Below are 18,768 nucleotides of genomic sequence, written 5' to 3'. Positions count from 1 at the left end.
TTAACTTGTTCTAATGAGGGGTTTTTATAGTTGCTGAGAAGTGGCTGGAGATTTCTAGCATTTTCTACCACAGATAGGAAGAAAACCTGTGATCTTAGAAACATAGAAAACCTACAGCACAATACAGGCCCTTCGTCCCACAAAGCTGTGCCAAACATGTCCTTACCTTAGAAATTACCTAGGGCTACCCATAGCACTCTAATTTTCTAAGCTCCAGGAGTCTCTTAAAAGACCCTATCGTATCCGCCTCCACCACCGTCACAGGCAGCAGATTCCATGCACTCACCACTTTCTGCATAAAATAACTTACCCCTGAAATCTCCTCTGTACCTACTTCCAAGCACCTTAAAACTGTGCCCTCTCGTGCTAGCCATTGATGATGCAAAGGTCATTGCCAGAGGCTCAGCAACCTCCTCCCTCGCCTCCCACAGTAGCCTGGGATACATCTCATCCAGTCCCAGTGACTTATCCAACTTGATGTTTCCAAAAGCTCCAGCACATCCTCTTCCTTAATATCTACATGCTCAAGCTTTTCAGTCTGCTGTAAGTCATCCCTACAATCACCAAGATCCTTCTCTGTAATGAATACTGAAGCAAGGTATTCATTAAATACCTCTGCTATCTCCTCCTGTTCCATACACACTTCCCCACTGTCACACTTTGATTTGTCCTATTCTCTCACGTCTTATCCTCTTGCTCTTCACATACTTGTAGAATGCCTTGTGGTTTTCCTTAATCCTGTCTGACAAGGCCTTCTCATGGCCCTTTCTGGCTCTCCTAATTTCATTCTTAAGCTCCTTCCTGCTAGCCTTATAACCTTCTAGATCTCTATCATTTGCTAGTTTTTTGAACCTTTCATAAGCTCTTCTTGACTAGATTTACAACAGCCTTTGTACACCATGATTCCTGTACTCTACCATCCTTTCCCTGTCTCATTGGAACACACCTATGCAGAACTCCATGCAAATATCCCCTGAACATTTGCCACATGCCACTCTCTGTATTCAAAACCATCTGTCCAAAACTAAAAAAAAACTATCCATGATAAGTACATCCCTTATATCCTTCACTAATGTTGTCCAAATCAATTTCATAATGGACCTTGAGATATATAAATTACTTTTGTTATAACTGTCCAGATCTTAGATCTTTCAACTTTGGTCCAATATTAAATATCACTACCCATTACATGAGCTGCAGTTTCACGGACTTCAGCTGTTTGCGGTATTGATCAGGCATAGGAATGCTCTAGAACCCACTCCAACTTAAATTCTTGGATGTGTTGGGATATGGTCTGTAACTGGCAGTGGAGGGACCAGAACTTATATATTTCATACAACTCTGTGTGCTTGCCATAAAAAATCATAAGCCTTAAATGACAGTGCAGTGAAGCAATTTGCATACAGGAAAAAAGTAGTTTTCTTTTTATGTTCCTTATAACTGAGAGATCCAAGTCAATATGAAACCACTGCAGTGGCTTGTGCAATTAAGCTGAGCACTTGGCCTACTTACAAACAAGGGTGACACCTTCACCCTCCATTACAAATCTTAGAAAGTTTTCACTAGGAAAATTTTAACCCAGCTGAAGGCAGCGCCATTGAACTGCTACTGAAGCTGAAATGCTGCCCAAGCTATCAATTTAATATATAGGAGGGATCATTAGGAAACATTATAACAAAAGGAAGCTGAAGATTGAAAAATGTTCTATTTCTAGATGTATAAGGACTGACAGCAATAAAATACAAATTATTAATAAGCACTTGTCAAGAACTGTTATTCTGTATTTACAAACAGACCAGCCAAATGTTAGGAATTTGATTACTGTAAAAGAAAGGTGATTTAATGTATTTGAATTCTCTGTAAGGCCAATATTTTACCTGGGATATGAGCAAAGGAATAATATATCCAAAATGGAAAGTCAAAGACGATTATCTTATTTACTGGCAAGGAGCAGGCCCATCATACATTTTCTAAGCCAAGGATAGGAAAGGATGATGGTGAAGAAAATGTTGATAAACATTTTCCTACAAGGAAAAAATAATAACTTGCTGTAACTAGCTGAAACATATTGCTAATTTCAATCCATTCAATTCAAGTTTAATTGCCATTCAACCAACATGAACACCCATGAACACAGCCAAATGATTCAGCATTACTCTTGGGCCAAAGTGTAAAACACAGTACCAATAGTCACTCACACTAAAGCACACAGAGCACATATCACAGAAGATACCAAGCACATGTAAGATACCAGTAAAACACAGCCACACAAAAAAATAGTCCAGATGCAGAGTTCAAGAATGCCACAAATCTGTAGATGATCACAATACAGTTTATCTTCTGCCGAGCGAACACTAGGGGATCGCAACGACTCCAGCCTAGACACTGCACCACACTGCCCCCGGTGGAGTGCACCGGCTATGACACCTCTCTCCTGGTGACTGTAATCAGCCAACACCCCGTGGCTTGAGGCTCTGAATCCATGAATGCTGCAGAACAACCACAATAGAATTTGACTTGTGCCAAGTGAATACTGGAAGTGGGGGGCGGGGGCTGCATCAATTGCAGCCTGGACACCATGCCAGATAGCCCCTGGTGGAGTACACTGGCTTCAATTTCTATCTCCTGGCAGTTGTAAACAGGTTACACCACAGTTTGTGGCCAAGTCCTTGCTATGACCAAGGCTGTGCACCTCCCCTGGCATCCGCCCGGCTGTCCACCAATAAGTCAGTGAATGCTTGCAGCATTCCACAGTAACCATGTCCAATAGGATCCTGCAGTCACATGAAAAGCAACTAAGATGGTCAGTCACTATTAGACTGCACACCTCCTTTGTGCACCAACTTCTCCAAAGCCTCTCTGATGCAAACGCAGCATAATCTGCACCATCCAGCTCCTTCAATTTCTCCACCAACAGTCAACTCAATGATGGAGTAGACCTACAGCACTTTGTGATCTTAATGTCTAGCAGGGTCTGGCGATTATTTTTAAAAAAGCATCTTAAAAATACAGTGGCACCCTTTGTTGACCCTGTAGAAATTTGTAAGAGAATTGCTGGCAAGGTCCACTTTATAGTTCTGACCTCTGCATCAGTGCATTTCTGAAGCATTTAAACCCCATCCTGACTTTTCTGTTGGTCTCAGCACTGAGTCTGGGCTGTTGGTCCAAGTGAGTTGAGCTCAGGGATCTGCTGGAAACCGCATAAGGCCATCAGCTTAATGCCAACCATGTTTAAATCAGATTAATATATATTGAAATATATTTATTACTTTATTTTATACATCTTATTTCTAAAAATATTTAAGTATTTAGTAGTTCTGACTATTACAGACAGTAAGATTGGGAAAGATATTTGACAGGAGCAAGTTGTCAAATTACCATTCGGGCCATCTGGTGTTAGGGGCTGATCACCATGAGTATATTGGACCATATTGTGGGAAGAATATAACTTCCCACATATAACTGTATATAACTGTAAAGATTTGAACTCGACTTGCAGACCAGAAGAGGTTAGTATAAGTATTAGAGTGGTAAACAATAAGATGTGGGCTGGGTCAAGTGCAAATTGTGCTCTCAAAGCATGGACACAATTTCTTGATACATTGCCAAAATCTGTTTCTCCACTTTGAGCAGTGGAGATTCCCAGGGACAGCAGGGATATTGTGTATCTTCAAGAAAGTTTGAAGCATAGACTTGGAGAAAGTTATATTGAAGAAAATGCCTCTTTCTGTTTTGCAAAAGTACATGGCATCTTCTCTCATTGAGTTTGCAGGAAGTAACAGGTCACAGTGAGTACAAAGAATACAGGTTGCTTGATGACTCCTTAAAAAGGATGGTTTTATGTCAAGCTTGGTTGTTCTGTAGGTAAATAACGAATGTTATTTTCAAACTAATGAGGTGAAAAATCTTGCTGTTGAGTATTTTGGTGCATCACACAAATGCTGCCATGAATTGTTGAAGTTGTATGTGAGTCTTCTAATGGTAAATCAAGAGTTAACTTTTGTAACGGACACTCAGAGATATGTAAGTAAGCACAATTTTGTCCTGCTGTGGCTGCAGCTTATTTTCATCTGCACTGCTGTGCAAAGATATTCTAAGCCATGCTGTTCCTCTCCAGCCTTTAAAGCTAAATTATCCAAACACTTAAGCCTCTAAAACATTTCTTTCCTCAGGTGACTACGTGGGATTGGACAAAAGCTGTGAGGAGTTACACAGTTTACGAGATAATGTGCAAAATCCTTAAGGTATGAATGTGCAAGCGGATTCTATTAGTATCTGCAGAACTACACTGAAATGTTTTGTTTGGACTACAACCAACCATTTTTCTGAACCCTACAGATAAGAAAGGTGTAAGTATCACTATGTTGTCATTGAGGAAATGCTGTGGTTCTTTGAAACTTTTCCAGTTTATTTGATAAGCTAAAATATTTCAAAAGGTATATTCATTATTCAGGGTTACTTTCTGAGCTTTTACCTTAAGAATATTAATTGGTAAGATGGTTTATTATTGTCGCATGTACAGTGAAAAAATATGCCATCCATAAACATCATTTGATTACAACAGTGCATTGAGGTGAAAGCATCACAGAATGCAAATTAAAGTGTTACGGTTACAGAGGAAGTGCAGTGCTGGCAGACAGTAACATGCAAGGCCTCAACAGGGTAGATTATGAGGTTAAGAGTCCTCCTTATTGCAGTAGGGTGATCGTTTAATTGTCATATAAGAATACGGTGAAAACTGTCCTTGCGCCTGGTTATGCATGCTTTCAGGCCAATGGGAGGTGAGGTGAAAAGAACATGTTCAGGGTAGTCGGGGTCTTTGACTAAGTGGGCTGCTTAACGAAGGCAGCAAGGTATGCAGACAGGGAGGTGGGTTTCCATGATGTACCGAGCTGTGTCCACTGTAGGGTAATGTAATGGCTGACAGATGACATATGCTGTTCATAATAGAAACTGTTCTACGTAATTCGCAAACTGTCATTGAGCTGTGTTCACTTTAAGCTATGGCGTCTGACGTAATGACTTCAGTGTATGGCAACTGCTTAAGGTTGTGGCTTTTGTTAAGCACATAAAACAACTCTTGCATCTTTTATTCACAAAATCCTGCACTGGTGACCCTGATACTCTCAGAAAATTTCAGAGTTGCTCAATGACATGTCGACCAACGCAGACGCTTTGATGCCGCCGGAGGTTTGGGAGCAGCATGTTACCGTGTAGTTGGCACAAGCAAAATCCCAGTTCATGCTGTGAGAAATCACCACAGACAATACCTAATTTTACTACATCATAGCATCATTAAGTAGTTCCACTGCAGCTAGAGTTGTGAGTCTATTATAAGTCTTGATTGCACATGCTGAACATGAGTGCATTAAACAGTTGCTCTCCTTGGCCAAGCTGGATGATGCAAGGCCTTCAGAAATAACGGACAACATGATATCTCTCCTGGGCAATCAGCATCCTTATTTTATCCTTAAAGAACTCTTTATACTACAAATACCTGATCAAGTTCACACAGCCCTCACTATTACACCCATATAGGGAGCTTGCTAAAATGGTCAATAGTCTACACTCAGCCAGGCAGAGATGCATCGTTCCTCCAGCTTTCCGTGTCTCAGTAATCCTGTCAGCAGAGCCTCCAGCAGGCTCATGACCGCCATTCCACAGCGGGTCTATGCTTTTACCCAGCATACTTCGGCATGAACACCAACAAGTGCTGACCACCATACAGCTTTGACAGTGCCATCACATTGGGACATGGGAGGTCCGTGAATACCATGAGTTCCAGCTGCCATGGTCGTCTATTGTTCATTACAAACACCTTTTTTGGGTGACACTTTCTGTGTGACACAGGCACTCGAGTGAGTGTGCTGCCAGCAAAGAGCAACGGACCCTCTCAGGAGGCCGCCAACCGTAGCAGGATCTGGACTCGTGGGACATGACACATATGTTCTGCTTCAGTGGATAACGCTACACGTGGCACTTGGTTTTGGCTAAAGCTGCTAGACCTCTGCTTGGTGCCGATTTCCTGTGCACCAAAGGTCTGTTGAGTAGACCTTCAGAAGTGCCGACTTGAGGACGCAAAGGGCTTTGGTGCCCCCAGTAAGCTGCCCACAACAACTCTGTCTAGCAGATGCACCACCAGATGTGGATTCACTCCCCTGCTGGGTGAATTCCCAAACCTCACCAAGCCCACATATTCCACTACAGTCACAAAGATGGGGTCAAACACCACATTTCCACAACGAGCTCACCAGTCCATGCCCGTGCACATGGATTGGACACAGAAAAGTTGGGCAGCGCAGAAGCTGAGTTTGCTAACATGGGAATGCTTGGCATTGTATGCAGGTCAAATAACCCTTGGGTTTCACCCCTCCACCTGGTCCATAAGACTTAAATTGTAATGAGCAAAAATAGCCCCCATTCACTCAATAATTTTCAATCAGTCTCTGAGGTGGTTTAATATTCAGCTTTTGGTCTGCTAGTTGTTTCCACTAGTGTATTGTTTGCATGTGGTCCATTAATATTAGTGTCTTTCTGAGAACACTGATCAACACGTTCATTTCTTTCACATCCTTCTGCCAAGATCCTATCTGTTCGTCTCTATTTTTGTTCTTGCCGTGTGACCATAATTCATTCCACTTGCCCCACAATAGAGCCCTGGTTTGCATTTGTTTCATTAGTGAGTCATTGCAAGAGTTCCAACTGATTTTTCTTAATTTCAAGACCTCCCTTTCTTGACTGTATATCAGATAGCAGTCAATCCTGTTGGTTTGTATTGAGTTGTTGTTATTCTGACCTTCGGTCTGCGTGGTCTCCCCATCTTTCTTTACCTTGGGACTGTGTGGTCTCCTCATCTTTATTTTTATTGTTCCTCTTTAGCCTCAGAGAATCATGGAGATATTTTCGATTTCCAGTCTTTAACTGGAAGTTGATAAAAGACAGATTTTGAACCAAAACTGCATGATGTGGAAGCAAGATGGGCGATTTCTTCATTGCGATCATTCTGTTCAGCACTGGCATTCTGGCTGTCATGCTGGTGTAGCTTGTACAGATGTCTATGGAAGGTGGAGCTTTTATTCTTCTCTTGCATAACCTTTCCAGAGCTCTCATTGTTGCTGTTACGAGTTTCTTGAGTTACATTAAGTAAGAATCTCAGTCCCTCAAAGACATCTGCGTCCCCTTCCATGAGTGTAGCGTGATCATCTTTGGTCTGTGAAGCCACTACAGAAACTCTTTTCACCAGAATGAGCTTATTGCATACACTCAGACCTATTATCGGCTGTACTTTCTTTTGTACAATCAGTAGCTGTGCCTTTAGGTGCTGCTGCTTGTGCTTGACATTTACTGTTCAGCTCCCTTTTACTGGCATATTCTCTTCAGTCATTTCTAATTTCACTGGGTAAATCTTGTTCTTTACTTTGAAAGCCTTGTAATCATCCATGGATAAGATTTACCTGGGTTCCGGTGTCAAGCTTGAACGGAATTACTGTTTCATTCACAGTCACTGGAAAGAACAATTTTGTTTTACCAATGCCAGCGGTTTGCAGAGAATCTACAAATATTTCCTTCATTTCCTCAGCAAATGTGTGCACCTTTCTCTTGGTAGCCTCAGCTCTGCAGCACTTTGCAAAAAGATTCTTTCCATAATTATTGCAGGATTTTCCATAACCAGGACTATCTGAGCCTACCTCCTAGCTTTGCTATTGCTTTGGGAAATGCCTTGTGCTCTGTCCCTCTACTTTCACACCACGTACTGTTCCGTCTGCCCTATGCAGCTCATGTGGCCTCTGCTGCCCTACACACGTTCACAGCCCTTTTCAGCATCAAATCATTTTCATGGAGTAATCTTTCTCTGGGATTATCTGGTTTCACAAACTATTTTGTCTCTAACTAGTGAGTCTCTCAAAACTAACACTACTCTGTGTGTAGATATCAGCTAAGTATTGATTAAAGTTAACACCTGTGTTTCTGGTCACAGGAAAAGTAGTTTATAACTCTCAAATGTGACACTTTTACTTGGGACAAATTACTCCTCAAATTTTGTCATCAGAGTGTCCGATGTAAAGGATGCTTCATCAATTTCAAATCTGTTATAGATTTCCAAAGCATCTTCACCAATTACATGTAGAAAAATAAATGCTTTCAATTTTTCAACAGCCCCCCCCCCCCCACTAGCCGCTAAATATATATTGAATCACTATTATCAGTTATCAGCTATGCCAGTAAACTGCATTGGTGTGGGAAGACTTACGTTATCCAGTACATGAAGTTTTGGCCACACACCAGAATTTTTCTTGGTGAATTTGATGAACTTCTGGAACTCACCATGCTGTCTGGCCAGCAACTTCTCTGTGTTGGACTTTCTTACACTCACGGTGTTCATTTACACTAAGTGTTTAGTCTTCACACTGATTTCTGACACAATATTATGTTTGTTCTCAATAAAGACAAACTTAACACATTTTATTCTGAACACTGCTCAACACTGCTTACTTCACTCATTTTTGGTTCCTGGTGAACTGCTTGCATTGCCCACTGGGAAATGAAATTCTTTATTAAGTACACATCTAATAATAATAATAATAATAATAATACACCACCTGGTCTACATCTTGGAATTCACAGCCGTCATACAGCACATCACAGTGAAAAATTATTTTGTGGGTGATTCCATCTCATGGCCTACTGTTAACATGTCACTACCTCCAGTTGAACACTGTCTCTTTCTGTGTTTCCCCCTAGCTGTCAGTCTGTGATTTTGTATTGCCATGTGCTCCTGCACCCACTCCTGCTCTACTCCGGCCCCTGTATTGCTGCCACCTGTGTCTCATTGTGCTCAACCTATCATCTGCCTCTCTGTTTATTGCTCAGTGTATTTCAGTCCTGTGTTTTCACCTGTTTGTTGCCAGATTGTGCCAGTGAGTTTTCCTGAGCCTTTCCAGCATTTGTATCTGTACTTTGTCCATCTGAATATTGACTCTGCCTATTTCCCAATTCTGGTTTTTGGGTTTCTCTGCCTGAACTTGTCTTGTTCACCTATTCCTACTTCCTATTATGGCATTCAGGACTATTGGGTTCCAGTTGACTTGTGTTGTATCTCATTTGTTTTTGTCCACCATAATTTCCATCAACACACTCTTAAGCCTTCTTACGATGGTCATTTCTGTGTTTTGAAACAGGGTGCAAGACTTTAGTTGTAAATAGGTTTGAAGGTCAAATTTAATGTCAGAGAAATGTATACAATATACATCCTGAAATGCTTTTTCTTCACAAACATCCACGGAAACAGAAAAGTGCCCCAAAGAATGAATGGCAGTTAGATGTGAGAACCCCAAAGTCCCCCCTGCTCCCCTCCCTCCTGCGCATAAGAGGCAGCGAGCAACGATCCCCCCCTGTCCCCCCCAGCAAAAAAAAATGTGCGGGAAGGGTAAACTTGAATGTATTTCTGCAGATCACCTTAAACCAGCCCACCAAGACCTGAATGGTTCCACCATCATACCCCCTGCATCACGACATGACCACATGCATGTCAGCACACCCTTGGATAAGCCAGAGGTACCTGCTGTAACCCCAACCAAGGCACTCGGGATTTGAGCTGGGCACCTTGTATGATCTCTAGACAATCTCACAATGCCAGGTTTGGTGAATTCTGGGGATCTGTGTAGGGTAATGTCATGGGTGACAGATGACCCAAATCATTCACAATTGAAGCTGTTCTACATAATTCACAAACACTGCCATTGAGTTGTGCTCAATTTAGGAGATGGTGCCTGACAAAATGATATCAGTATAAGGTGACTGCTTTTGGTTTGCTCATAATAGAAGTAAAGGGCTGCGACTATTGTTAAGCATATCAACCAACTCTCACAAGTTTTATTCACAAAATCCTACACCACCATCTCTGATGTAACTACAATATACTGCAATACTAACAAAAAAACAATTTCACATTAAGTGGAATTTTTACAAGCCAAATGGAAAGCCTTGGTTCAGGGGCCTATGGATGACAAAATGGCTCAGTAAATACATCTAATCAAGAATTCATACTTTTTTTCTAGGTATTTAGTTTAAATCGCTAATGACTCTGTTAAGACACTAAATGAAAGTTGGCATAAGATCATAGAATTTTAAAACTATTTTTCAAACAATCCTTATCTCAAAATCAAATTCACAGATTATTGAATACATACCATTTTGTAAAAGGTAGAATATCAGCAGGAAATGAAAGATTGAGTCTGAAACATGTTATTTTGTTTTGATATCCACTGATGGAAAGGAATGCATTAAAATTGCTCTTCAACAATAAAATGGTTATATCACCTGCGATGGCTGATATTATTGTCCTTTTTAAATTACTTGCTTTGTTATATGTTATGTATTTAAGTTTCAAAGCCCATCTAAGCATGCCAACTGGATTATCAAGTTATAGTTCATAAAGAATAACTTGTTTATTGATCTGAGGGCTTTTAAGTGATAAAGTTAAGTCATAATTATATGGTAACAAGTCAACTGCAAATGTGAGAGTATAAGATCAATAAATAAAAGGGATAATGTTGTGTTGGGGATTAAAACCAACTCATTATGTAAGTAAAGCAGCTAATAAAGTGGATTATGTGCCTAATACACTAATGGTTTCCCTTGAAAAAATGTTGTCTCACAGGGATCTTATTTAAGTAGCTTGTGCAAATGTCTTTTTGTTAATAACACATGACATAACTTAAAAGTTATATCAGATAGTGAACTGCCTCCCTACAATTCTTGAAAATCTCATCACTACATACGCTTGAGATCCTTCTATTACCACGCTACTAGATAATACATAATGAGGTGTATCCTGTCACCTATTATCACTGGATCATATGGCTCAGAGGAGTCTATTCAACTGGATATATTAGTGTAATGTTATTTTTGTTAACTAGCTGACCTGCCATTATAGAAAGTTAGAATAATATTTCTGGACATGAAAAATTGAAATATTCAGCCTCAGAGAAAATCTAATAAATGAAAAAGATACAAACTATTTTTATGATGATAATGTCATGCAAAGATTTTAGAAGGAATGCATAGTCTTCCATCAATACCTGGAAGTTGATTTACAAGCAAATTTGCTAACACAGCAATATTTATAGAACACCTTTTAGTCATCTGCAGTGTACAATATACCATTAATGTGTGTGTTAGGTGAAAATATTAAATAATGTATGCCAGATTACATAACTTTAGGTTTTCATCAGGACAGTGAGCTGTGGGATCGACGAAAGCACTGTTTTAGCATTCAGACAGAAAATGGAGAGGACCTTCTCTTCAGTGTGGAATTAGAATATGAACTCATTCTCTGGGAAAAGGCCTTTCAAACAGCAACATTCTTGGAGGTAGAACGAATACAGGTATGATGAATGTCAAGTTGTAGTTAAGTGAACATATGAATTGATATACTTATGCTTATGTAAACTTTGTTCTCTATTTAATATATTTTCATCTTAGTGTTGTCATCTTGGTGTTGTATCAATTCACCTGCACACACAATATTGCTTTCATGTGGACATTTTAACTTATTGAGAATAGCCACTCTCACAATTGAAGCTGTTTTTCCTTACTCATGACTTCAGTTCAAAAAGTACTTCTCAGATTGCATTTAAGATATTCTGAAGTTATAAAAATGCTACACTAATGTCACTTCTGGTTCCCCTTACTGTCCCCTCGGGCAATCATAGTATTAAAATTCTACTGATAGAAATTATCAATAAAATTTGAAGTGTTGCCAAAGTACAGTTGCCAGGTGCTGATTGTGAAATAAGTTGCTGTACTCAATTAAAAATATTTTGCGCCTTAAAACTTTGAAGTCCCCTATCCTTTATGTTTGTCTTCTTTTTAAAAAGATTTGTTCTCTTGAGTAATTGAAAATGCTGAGTAACCTCCAATCTGGCAAAAACTGTCATCACCAATGTCTCATATGAATTTAGCCAGAAGCTAGAGATGCAAAATTATCAAAACTTCAGGCTCTCTTTCTTTGCCTGATGTAATTCAGTGAATGGGAATCATTTCATTGGTAACCACTTCAGTGTGGATGAAATACTAATGATGAAAGTAGTAAGGATGTGGGTTTGAACTAAATAGGAAGGCCATTTTTTGTAGTGCAACTGTGAGAGTGTGTGGCAGTAAACCAGAAACTTATTTTGAAGGTAAATATTAAAGATTAGCTTTACTTATTGCATAAACTTTGAAACATCAGCGAGGATTGTGCTAGAAGAAACCCACAAATGTCACCATAATTCTGGCACCAACTTTGAACGTCCAGAACTTACTAATTGTAACTGTAAGTCTTTGGAATGTGTAAGAAAATGTGAGCACCCAGAGGAGACCCATGTGGTCATGGAGAGAACGTACAAACTCCTTACATGCAGCATCAGGAATTGAACTCCAATCAGTGACTGCTGGTGCTGTAAAAGCAATAATGCTCATCTTATTTTCATTAAAATCAATAAGCCATATAAACTGGTTCATTACATCAAACAGCAGAAGTTGGAAAATGAGATGCAGAGGGGATAGTTGATGGGGAGGGAATCAGTAGCTAAATCAACATTTCTATGGAGTCTAAACTGGCAATGATTGACAAGTATGGTGGCAGCTTGAATGGTGAGATAATAATATTAATAAAGCACTTCATTACTTTTACATTTCAACAGATCTAGCATTTGTTTATGTTTGAAATTTAAGGCTGTTTTCCAAGCCATCAGGTTTTCCTAGTCTCCATGGACAAGACTTAAACTAAGATAACAATTGGATTGAGGGCAAAGTTCATGTTACTGGAACGTTTCTGGTACCCACACACCACAAAGAAACCAATGCCAGATTAATGCCTGAAATATTTGTACACATGTTAAATTTTAGGACTGATGTTTACATTAACATTTATGGCTCTGATATTGTTGCTTATTGTTCTCTAGCTCATAGTTCTCAAGAAAATACTTTAAAATGTTTTTAATTCAAATCTGGATTGTTCGATCTAAATTTTAAATTTAAGAAATAATTAAATTCCAGTCTAATTTTCTGTCTGCAATATTATTTATCTTTGACTAATTTCTTGTCATAGTATTGGTACACAATCAAATTAAAATTGCAGATCTCCTTTTCATTTTCTCTTGTCACCTTTGTCGCCTTATGTTCTTCCCCTAATGTGAAAGTTAAAATTGGAAAATTAAGGTGTAATTTCTTTATTATAATGAAACAATTGGTCTAGAAATTGATGTGTATAGCCTCTGAACTGAGAGTTTTTCAAATTAGCAATCAGCAAAATGTTTCTAATATAATGGATAATCATTTGCATTATATTACTACAAAAAGTAACAATAATCACAAAACAACCAGATTGCTGCTAAAAACCTATCTTGTTCACTAATATCTTGGGCTTGAAATCTGCTCTGCTTATTGATTTGATCTGTATGTGACTTTGGACCTAATTGATTTACTGTTCACAGCCTCTTCTGTTTGAGGGGAATAAATGCCCTGAATGTCAGCAATATTATTCCTCAAATAAAGAAAGAAACTAACATTTTGAGAGAGCGAGAGAGAGAATATATTATTTAATTAAGTTTTAGTTATAAGCTTTCGGTTTGTGCATAACTGTTTTCAGATTACTCAACATGCCTATCATACTTTAACCCCAAACCATCTAAAACTTCAAATATAAGCATTGTTATTTTCATTTCAATGTATGTCATTTCTTTCTCCTGAGGTATATTTCGTGACAGTCTATTGACAGCAATCAATTTTAAATCTTTTGACTTAGGTCCTTGTTCATTAAGCATGTATCTAATGCCAACAAGTCAGTGTTTATTAAAGAGTTCTAAGAAAAATAAAGTTTATTTTTCAATTCCAGTGAATAAAATATGGTTTTTTTCCCCTTCTAAATGCATTAGTGAGCAACTTCCATGGCATTTTTCTTCTTGGACTGATATCGAATTCACAAACATTCTCAATAGAATTCTGTTATGACAGAAGCATCCAATAGCAATGTTCACTAGTATACCTCATTATAATCCAAGAATAATATAGGAGAATGTTAATTTTCCCAAGGAACTAAATGCATATTTGAGCAGAAAATGTTTATATGGAATGTCAAAAGAGCAGAAGCATGAAGCAAGTGGAATCATCCTGAAAAAGGTTAGGTCAGGTATACTGGGCCGAATGGCTGCTAGCTGCTCTGATTTTACACTTTGATGTTCATCGATAGACTTCAAATGAACATGGAGTGAAAATTTTCACTTTATTTCAAACACAACAGGTCGCTACTGAACTGGAATGTGAAGAGTATTCATGCCGATAGTCTGGCTCACTTTCTCCCGTGAGAGTTTAAACTAATTTTGCTAGGAGTAGGAAGCATAGTAGTAACTCAATAAACGGGGAAAGATGTAGCACATATATTAAGGAGGTTTAGTTGGTACTGAAGGTTAGGGAGCATGGAAGGGCATGTGAGCTTAGTTGCACTCATTTAATGCATGGAGCCTCACAGATGGGCTGATGAACATAGAGTGAGGATCAGTACATAGAATTTCAATATTATTGCAATTATAGAAATGTGGTTGAAGGAAGAGAGGACTGATCGCTTAGTGCTCTGTGGTATAGAAATCTTAGACGTGACAGAACAGAATGCAAAAGAGGAAGGTGGGTGAGGTTGCACTATTGCTTTGGGAAAACTTAACATCTACTTAGAAAAACCAGCCTCAACAGATTCTTATATGAGGCTACATGGGGCCGACTTAGGAACAAAAGAGGGGTGATCACTTTGCTAAGGTTAAACTATATAGGCCATGCAATAGGAAAATTAGAGGAAGAGATATGTAGGAAAACCACAGAAATATATTCACAGCAAAAGATTTATAACAGTGAGGGATTTTAACTTTCCCATATTGACTGGGATTTGCTTGGTGCTAAGATGCTCATAATTCTTGTCTTCAGGAATTTAAAGTTAGTGAGCACTCTGTCATTGCTACACATTTATATCATTACAGGGGCAAGTTCAGCCATCACCACAGTATATGGGCAATGATTGGTTTTGGAGAGGAGGTGTGAGAAGACTGAGCAACTGGCAGTAGATAAGAAGATGCACTTAGAATAGATGCTACAGTTACACATTGTCCCCTCATTATCATCCCTCTCATGGTCAACCCCCACAATCAATAGGCTGGAAAAGTCCTTAATGTGATCAGAAGGATTGTGATATACTGTTATAATCTAAAATAGTCTACTTGATGGGCTGCAGAAGTAAATAATAACTGACTTTGATAACTTTAAGAAAATGTCTGGATAAATTCTTGTGGGGGAACAATTTTATATACTACGGGGATTAAATGGGAGTATAGAACTAAGATAATGTTGACTCAGCACTGTTTATTAAATGGCTTGCTTCTGTGTTTTAAAATATTATAAATTCCACGGGAAGGAGGAATTAAAACAGTAACTTTCTTGATGCATAATAACCAGAGACGTAAAATAATATGTGCAAGCATTCCTAATCACAAATGGTTTGATGTACTTCAGCATGTTTGAAAGCAGGAGCAATAAACTAACCAAAAAAACTGTGTTCGAACTGCTAAGTTACTATAAATTTTCACTAGTAATTAGCCTTTAGAATATCATATTTCTGTAAAGGAACTATATGTGAAAATAAAGTGCAGAAATTTTAAAGAATACAAACTGTTCCAAATAATATTTAGAGTACTTTATGACATCGAGTTGCAACACATATTTTTGTTTTCTTTTCCATTGTTGCAATTCCATCCACTGTATTCAATTTTCTATTTCCTTAATATCATGAGCCATCGGAGATGACTATTTAAGGTAGGTAAGAGAAAAGAACATATAAAGCCAACTGATTCCTTTAAATTGGAAAATCAGTTAAGGATAATTTAAGGAAACATGGTTATACTTTCTGATTGTAGTTAACAAAAGTATAATCAGAACTAAAGCTGATAAATCCTTTTCACACAGAATGATAAATGTTTGGAATGAATTTCCAGATAGACCAGTGGAAGTGAGTACCATAGATATATTTAAATATCATAGTGAAGGCACTTCAGGATGTTACTGAACAAATGAATTCAGAATAAGCATTGAGCTTTATCAATGACCATTGTAGGAGTATGTGGTTTGATCTGTTTAAATATTAATTAAATTGTACTCTAAGGAGAAAAAATTATCATGAGTTTTTCCTGATAAATGTTTCAAAGTAAGTTTTTGATCAGAAGGAGAATTATACATGTGATATTTTGTTTATTACTATTTCAGTGTAAGACTTATGCCTGTGTGTTGGAGAGTCATCTCCTGGGACTGACAATAGACTTCAATATGGGTTTTGTGTGCTTTGATGCTGCATCAAAGGTAAGATAAGTCCTAGTTTACCTTTTCATTAATGTTAGTTTAGTTTAAGATTATCAGAAAGTTCTTCCTACACAATATTCAGAATAGGAAGATTAATTGAATTTACAATGCTCTATCACAAAACTGTCAAAAAACATAATAAGAAAAAGCATATTTTAATTAGATTTCTTCTTAGAAAATCCTTAATGTGGTTACTGTACACAAACTAAATTTTTAATTAATGCCCTGTGGTGTAAAAACTATAATAAGTCTGTATTTAAAAATATATATCTTTTGCTCAGGCTTTTGTGATAGAAATTCATATTGCTTGTATTTAACTAAATGTTGCAAAGTCAATTGTAAATCACTGGCATGATAGTTAAAATAGAGAAAGTGTATCAAAATTAAGAATAAATAGTTCTTGGAAATGTCTAGCATTTGATCATTCAAATTAATTTGAGCATACAATAATTTCTATTCATACAAAATATAAATGTACACTTATCTTTATAAATTTGTATAAATAATTCATTGTGCTAATAAGAGTAATCAATCACCACTGATGGAGAAAGGCATCTTACAAACTCCTTCTTCTTTGCCCCTATATTTGGGAAATTGACTATTCCCAGCACAAAGAGGAAAGGGGAAGTCCCATGATCATCTTAGCCATTTAGTTTTCTACTCCACCTGCACTGTTTTGAGAGTTGCATAAAGAGAAAGTAGCTTTAAATTATTATTCATTTATGGATCTGCTTCTTCCAATGACTGTTGTGAAGGAAGTAAGCCGCCTTCTTGGACCATTACAGCCCTTGTGGTGAAAGTGTAACAACCCCAGTGAAGGGTCCAAATTCCAAACCGTCTTGAGTTGAAAAATGTAAAATATTTTTACAGCTCCAGGGAGTTTCTATTTTGGAGGTGAATTTGTAGGTGTTTTCTTATCTTTCTAGCTGGCAAATATCGTTGGTTTGTGGGACATTGCTGAAAAGGCTTTGCCGAGTTGCCAGTGAAGTTGTGACTCCTTATAAGTGATCCAACCTGCACATTGTAGCCCTGAGTAGTGGAGGAAATGAATGTTTAATGGGCTCAGTTGGTCTGCTTTGTCTATGATGCTATTGGAGCTTCACACATCTATAAGTGGAATGTATTCCATTACAGTCTGGGAGTACTTTGAATGAAGACAGTTTAGACCTATAGGTGTAGACTTTAGTTAATGTGGTGTGTGCAGATATATTTGCAATGCAGATGGAATATGACCCTGATAATTTTGAGAGGGTGACCTTTGAAAAGACAAATAAAAGTAGGACAAAAAATACTGGGGACTCCTGACTGTGGCAGCACATGTAGATAATGTAGCAAAAAAAATGCTAAGTCTCTGATTTTTATATTTGTTGAATTTCTCAGAGTGGAAAATCCAGAAGAAAATTGCCACAGGGGCTTCCCGTGGTAATAGACTGCTAATTATTGAGGCAAACAGCTATATGTACCTATTTTATAAACTTATCAAAACTCTCACTGATGGTACACAAGTGGACATTGAAGGCAGAAGCACTGGGTGATTTTACTTGCACTTGAATTAAATGCTGAATTTAATTGCACTGGGAATAAGATGCTGGTGTGTATTCATGGTTATAGTTAGTTATTGCGAATTTAGCATTTCAAGACAGTTATCTTTCCAATGAGTAAATTCACAAACCTATCTCAATTGTTAGTGAGAATGATAGTCAGGATATTTCTATAATGGATATGTAACATTTTATATTATATATTGCAATATTTTTTTATTTTTTTAATTCTTTAGAGAAACAGCATGGTTACAGGCCCTTCTGGCCAATGAGCCCACACAACCCAGTTAGACCAATGTGACCAATTCGCCTACTCACCCATACATCTTTGGAACCCAGAGCACCCCAGGGAAACCCACGCAGTCACAAGGAGAATGTACAAACTCCTTATAGACAGCAAGTAAGGTGAAAATAAATCCGAAGGGTTTATACAGTTATATTCATAGCAAAAGTGCAGGATATAATTGGTCCCTTAGAGAATCAGAGTGGACAGCTATGTGTGGAGCCGAAAGAGATGGGGGAGATTTTGAACAATTTCTTTTCTTCGGTATTCACTAAGGAGAAGGATATTGAATTGTGTAAGGTAAGAGAAACAAGTAGGGAAGTTATGGAAACTATGACGATTAAAGAGGAGGAAGTACTGGCGCTTTTAAAGAATATAAAAGTGGATAAATCTCCAGGTCCTGACAAGATATTCCCTAGGACCTTGAGGGAAGTTAGTGTAGAAATAGCAGGGGCTCTGACAGAAATATTTTAAATGTCATTAGAAACGGGGATGGTACCAGAGGATTGGCATATTGCTCATGTGGTTCCATTATTTAAAAAGGGTTCTAAGAGTAAACCTAGC

At 38.1% G+C, this 18,768-nt stretch overlaps 1 protein-coding gene across 6 annotated transcripts in view; it reads left to right on the top strand.

Annotated features, from left to right (window-relative positions):
- sntg1 (syntrophin, gamma 1) overlaps positions 1 to 18,768 on the top strand; it is a 435,268-nt gene that overhangs the window by 404,124 nt on the left and 12,376 nt on the right. For all 6 annotated transcript variants that reach the window (XM_073042629.1, XM_073042607.1, XM_073042638.1 and 3 more), the window contains 3 exons: positions 4,173 to 4,244; positions 11,235 to 11,387; positions 16,288 to 16,380. In XM_073042629.1, coding sequence (XP_072898730.1) covers positions 4,173 to 4,244; positions 11,235 to 11,387; positions 16,288 to 16,380 — 318 coding nt within the window. The remainder of the gene's footprint in view (positions 1 to 4,172; positions 4,245 to 11,234; positions 11,388 to 16,287; positions 16,381 to 18,768) is intronic.

This window comes from Hemitrygon akajei, chromosome 1, assembly GCF_048418815.1.
Source record: "Hemitrygon akajei chromosome 1, sHemAka1.3, whole genome shotgun sequence".
Taxonomy (NCBI): domain Eukaryota; kingdom Metazoa; phylum Chordata; class Chondrichthyes; order Myliobatiformes; family Dasyatidae; genus Hemitrygon; species Hemitrygon akajei.
Note: the sequence above shows the minus strand (reverse complement) of the source record. Positions and strands in the feature narration are given on the sequence as shown.